The following is a 6,000-nucleotide window of genomic DNA, read 5'->3' on the forward strand; positions in this document are numbered from 1 at the left end:
TCGGAGGAAAGGACATTGTTGGAAGGAAAGAGACTGTCTCTGCTGAGGAATTTGTTTTCACCAACAAAGGGTCTCAGGATCAAATCTGTATTATAGCCACAATCTGGGTAAACAGAGTCAAATAAATGAGTTCTAGACAGAAAAAAGAAATGCAGACTTGTGGAATGGATAATTCTGAAGACACGCATTTCTATAAAATTCGTACCCTTTTTGACTTTGAGTCAAAGAAAAATGAATGTTAGGTATATCTTTCTCATTTCATTGACGAGCCACCTAAAGCTCAAATAGGTTAAATGATTTGCCCAAGGTGACACTTGAGGAACTAACTTCTTGGTCAGTGCTTATTCTACTTTAACAGAGTCCATCATATACATTGAATTTATGTACATTTCAACTATGTGTATATGACAAAAAGGAGAAAAGTATGTAAAATTTTATTTTCATAAAGGTTATTTATCCCATTATACATTATCACATATATAAAATATTCATAATCCATATTATTATATAGGATTGTATATGCAAAATCATGTATAGTCTGCATTCAGGGTAATTTAAGAGGTTTTCCAGAGGTAATTTTGGCTCTAAATGTCTTGCATTTCATGTGAGAATTTAAAATTTAATCTCCTCTTTATAAAACACAATTCCTTGTGTTCCATGTTTCTGCCTTCATTATACTAAAGGTCAAATCAGGACCTCCAAACATGAATTCATGGCGTAAGAGCCAGATACGACAATGCAAGTGTTTGTTTTCTCATAAACAGCAGCGAGGTAAATGGGCTCCACTGTATTTATTTGTAGGCTAGGATTGTGCTAATGTTGGAAGTCAGTAGGGGAGAAAGGAGAATCCTGTGCTGAATCTTCTTTGGGTGGTTATAACTCTCACTGCAATCAATCATCAAAAATTCTGCAAGTGTCTGGTTCGTGCCTGATGAGGGTTGCTGCAGGTTCTGACCAGGTGCTTATCATTCCAGAGTTCTCCTACCAGTTCTGTTCTTCTCTCCGCCTCACTGTCTTCTTCCTCACTTACTTCTAGCTCCCCTTCAATACCAAACCTATAAATGGGTGTACAGTCCAGTTTACTGGGACAACCACTTCTGATTCTCTTGTTAAGATCTGACTTGGACACGCTTGAGTAACTGCAGACCTTAAAATGCATGGTCCTTCAAGCCTGCAGAACAGAAACGTGGAAAAGACAGACTCTTAGAACTATAGTCTGTTAGAACTTTGAGATACTTTACAGATCACCTGGCCCAAACCCCTGATTTTAAAGATCTGGAAACTGAGACCCAGAGAGTTTTCTCGAGGGTGCCCAGCTTTAGCGACAAAGCTAGTTTTTCTCACTACTGCTTAATTCCTATAAGAGTTTAGATAAAGAAATATATACGTGGATCAGAGCGATGAAGAATATTCTTAGAAACTTGGGTCTTCAGTCTTGGGCATCATGTAGCCTGCATTTTCCTCTTTCAGCCCCAAAAGGAAAAGTCATGCTAATAAAATAAAATACTTGTGAGGGGCGCCTGGGTAGTGCAGTCGTTAGGCGTCTGCCTTCGGCTCGGGGTGTGGTCCCGGCGTTCCTGGATGGAGTCCCACATCAGGCTCCTCCGCTGGGAGCCTGCTTCTTCCTCGCCCACTCCCCTGCTGTGTTCCCTGTCTCGCTGGCTGTCTCTCTGTCACATAAATAAATAAAATCTTTAAAAAAATTAAAAAAATAAAATACTTGTGGATTTAGGAGGGCACATTGTGGAAACCAGTCAGTGGAACTGAGAATGTTCTTATCAATGGGACAGAAAGGGAAGGAGATGACTTAGGAAGTATTCTTGTCTATATTTGTGGTGGGAAAAAGTCTTCCTCATGCTATCTGCTCAACAGGACAAAAACCAGAGCCAAAGCCACAGCTGGGAGACCTACCTTATTTCTTTGAACATACTAAGAACCTCTAATGTGTGTTCATTGTGGGGAGCTGCTTTCTCCTTGGAGCATGACAATGAAGTTCTTTTAAGAGAAAAGACCTTGAGGAGCGCCTGGGTTAAGTGTCTGCCTTCGGCTTAGGTCATGATCCTGGGGTCCTGGAATCAAGCCCCACTTTGGGCTCCCTATTTAGCGGGGAGTCTGCTTCTCCTTCTCCCTCTGTTGCTTCCCCACCGCTGCTTGTGCTCTCTTGCTCTCTCTTAAATAAATGAATAAATAAGTATTTTTTTAAAAAGAGAGAGAGAGAAAAGACCTTGGTAGATTCAGCAATTGTGAAACAATCATGATGAAATTTTTAAAGACAGACAAAAGTAAGGGCTGATTCTTCATGATTATGAAGTATGGCCGCACTGGTTATCGGGGATGAGCAGAAAGGGACAGTGGTGGCTGTGGGCATTACAATTATTATGGAAAAGGTTCACAGAGGAGTTGAGTCTGAAACAAGTTTGAAGGAGGAATGAGAAACAGACTTTGGGATAACTTGGGTTAATATTTCTGACAGATAAGTTGGAATCTAGAAAGATAGACTCTCGCTTGTAAGTAGGGGCCTAATCTGGTTTGTTGTTCAAAGGTTATCAATATTCTGTGGAGTGATCCCAGAGGCAAAAGAGGCTGTTACCCAAACAAAAGTCGAGGAGGGGGCTGCTATTTTGGACCAGATATTACCTCCAAGGTTCTTAATAAATACCAGTTGAAGATGCTCATTAGATCTCATGAATGTAAGCCTGAAGGGTATGAAATCTGCCACGGTGGGAAGGTAAGCTGACATTGTTGGTGACATCATCACACACATCCTTGCCCCAAGCAGTCTTTCTTCACAGGATGCGTCTGACCTAGAGACCCATGGGAAGGTGTCTTCCCCAGGACCGAAACAGGAGGCCGGGCTTTGGTAGGCAGAAACAGGAGACTACAGGGTTCACACAGGTTGTTTGAAGGGGCCCCACTGTGTCGCACCCTAAGAGATATTTGGTTTATTTCCCTGATCCTCCTGAATCCCAGGGACAGAAATTCTGACATGTAGCTCCAAGTTTACCCACAGACAGCCTGCCTTCTTTACTAATTGAAAGGCGGCTCTCCAGCACAGCGCGGTTAAGAACGTACTTCCCATCACAGAGCACATCAACGGCAGCAGCGAATCCAGGTCGCTGTCTTTCACCTTTTGTACTTTCCCTGTGCAGGGCATGGCCGCAAAACCCCCCTCTCCTCCCTTCTCCTCGCCGCGTGGGTGAGCTCTAGCCAGGCCCCGCTGTGGTCACTTCAGCGGCAGCCACTAGAACGGAGTGTGTTGTGCTCCTTCAGTGCTGTGTGGCCTCTCTTTCTATTTCAAGACTTCCACTTTTCTAAGCTCCGTTAGTTCGTTTTCGGCTCCTGCTAATGTTGAGAGATAGTGAAGGCAAGTATTATTTAAGGTTTCTTTGTACCAAGAAAATGGAGAGAAAATAGCTTGTCTGAAGTAACACGCTGATGAGGGCAGAACTGGGCCCTGGCCAGGTGGCCTGTCAATGACAAGGGTTACCCTGCCATCCCCCACCATGGCACCAAGGCTGGTTCCTTCCCAGCAGGGTGGTCCTGGACACTGTATTCTGGCCGCTATTTTCTCTGCCCTTAAAGGACTGGTTTTGTGGAGGGTCCCAAACCTCCTACATCAGTCAGCTTCAAGCAAAAGAAAAAGACTGATAGTAGAGGAGTTTTATTTTGAACACTGAGATATCACAAGGAAAGAAAACAAAGGCTTTACCCACTTGGAAAATTAGAATTTGCAAAACCAAGCATTAAGTGGAATTCTAAGATACAGAAATGAAATTGTACACAGGATTGCAAGGCTCTGCGCTACAGGGATGAGCGGCTAGAAGTGAGTATCCCCGGGGCCACTGATTTAAAAGTCTTGTTGTTCTCCAGTGGAATCACAGAAAATCCTGTCAGACATGGATAATTTGTATGGATTTGGATCTTTGTTTGATTTTTGCTTTTTTAGGAATTGAGCTATTTCTGCCTTATTGAAGGACCTTTTGAGAACTAACTCTCTGTGAACCTGGCCCTCTTTTTCTTTAATCAGGTTGTTACTGTATTTTCTGCTTCTAATTATTATGAAGAAGGCAGCAATCGAGGAGCTTACATCAAACTATGTTGTGATATGACCCCTCGATTTTTCCAGTACCAAGTAACTAGGACAACGTGCTCAAGGCCTCTTTACCAAAGGTGTGTATATTCTAAGGAGAATTCTGAGCACTGGTACTGGTGACCAAGTAGAACCAGTCCAGAGTAACTAAGAGCGGCCACGAGAGTAAAGACAACCACTTCCTGGTGACTCACTGGTATAAACACAATAGAATTAGTTCCAGACACCAAGTGCTGAATGCATTCATATTTGAAACAAGAGGAGCAATTTTCAATTCATATGTCTCTTTAAATGGGTAAAGCAATTAGTGTCTACGAGCAGCCTCTAATTGAATGTTAAGAAAAGAAGGTCCCCACATCCACCCAGTCCCACAGCCCCACAGCTGACAACCCTCCCTGCCCCCCAAACAGCCCTGTGTGCTCTTGCCTCTTGGTCTCTTTTCTATCCAGAAGTGTATAATGACAGGAGTTGAGTGTCTCTCCATGTGATGGCATCCATAGCTTCTCTTCCTTTTCTCCATTCAACATGATATTTTTAAGAACTTTTCATTATAAAATGAGTATTTTTGTTGTTAACAAGTGAGACCAAACAAAGATGTATACATAAAATGCTAATGATCTTCTCTCCCCCTCCTTCTTAATAATCCTTTTCCCCAGAGGGAACTGAAATTGATAGCCTAGAGTGGACATTTTTTCCCTCTTCTTGCTCCTACAGAAATAGACAAACCATTATATTCATCGAATTTAAAAAATTTTGAGCACCTTCTATGTATCACACTGTTCTAGGCACAGGCAATATAGCAATGAACAAAACAGGCAAAAGTCCTTTCCCTCATCAAATGCAGTTCCAGGGGGAGGAGAAAGGCAGTCAGCAACATACGTACTTTTTTTTTTTTTTTTTTACAAAGATAGAATCACACAGCACACTCTATTCTACAACTGACTTTTTGTCTAAAGATGATATCATGAACATCACTTCAAGTTAATACACATAGACCTAACTCAATCTTTCTAGTAGATGTGCCATAACAGTTATGGAGTGACTAAATCTTATTCAAGTGATAGCCATCCAGATTGGTTCCAGGGTTTTGCACTTAAAAACAATGCTATATATAACAAACACTTCTCTCTGTGTGTGTGTATACATAAATACATACATACATGCATACATATAGCCATAAGTTTTAGTGCTTTTTTTACATGAAATTTCATAATGTGGAATTTATGGTTTATGGTTTAAAATTTTGCTAGATACTCCAAAAGAATTTTAACAATTAATAGTCTGAAAAACAACATACCAATTTTTCCACATCCTCATTAGTCTTAGATATTATTACACTTCTTAATTTTTGCCAAGCCGATGGATCAAAACGGTAAATCTCATTGTTTTAATTAGCATTTTTTACATAGCTGAGTTTGCCCATCTTATGTTTTTGGACATTGCATTTTTCTCTTCTTTGAATTTCCTATTTATATTATTCCCCCATTTTATAGTGGGTTGTTTGTCATTTTCTGATCAACTTTCAGGAGTTCTTTGCAACTTAGCGATTGAGGATTTTTATAGTTACATTGCGTATGTTTTGTTGGTGTTTTTGTTTTACTTTAGTTCTATGAAATCACATTTATATGTATAATTTCATTTTATCTTTCGGATTTTCATCTTTGTTAGAAAAATGGCTCCGCAGCAAGTTTATATATGTTGTTTTTTTTTTTTGACTTTAAATGATTTTTTATTATATTATGTTAGTCACCTTACAGTACATCCCCGGATTCCGATATAAAGTTTGATGCTCCATTATGCGTATAACACCCAGTGCACCATGCAATACGTGCCCTCCTAACTACCCATCACCAGTCTATGCCATTCCCCCACCCCCCTCCCCTCTGAAGCCCTCAGTTTGTTTCTCAGAG

The 6,000-nt window shown here is 40.8% G+C and overlaps 1 protein-coding gene across 15 annotated transcripts in view; it reads left to right on the top strand.

The window, feature by feature from the left end:
• Positions 1 to 6,000, top strand: part of PPEF1 (protein phosphatase with EF-hand domain 1) — a 124,628-nt gene that overhangs the window by 99,030 nt on the left and 19,598 nt on the right. For all 15 annotated transcript variants that reach the window (XM_034649699.1, XM_019809821.2, XM_034649698.1 and 12 more), the window contains 2 exons: positions 2,543 to 2,728; positions 4,028 to 4,170. In XM_034649699.1, coding sequence (XP_034505590.1) covers positions 2,543 to 2,728; positions 4,028 to 4,170 — 329 coding nt within the window. The remainder of the gene's footprint in view (positions 1 to 2,542; positions 2,729 to 4,027; positions 4,171 to 6,000) is intronic.

The sequence above is a fragment of the Ailuropoda melanoleuca genome, chromosome X (assembly GCF_002007445.2).
Source record: "Ailuropoda melanoleuca isolate Jingjing chromosome X, ASM200744v2, whole genome shotgun sequence".
NCBI lineage: Eukaryota > Metazoa > Chordata > Mammalia > Carnivora > Ursidae > Ailuropoda > Ailuropoda melanoleuca.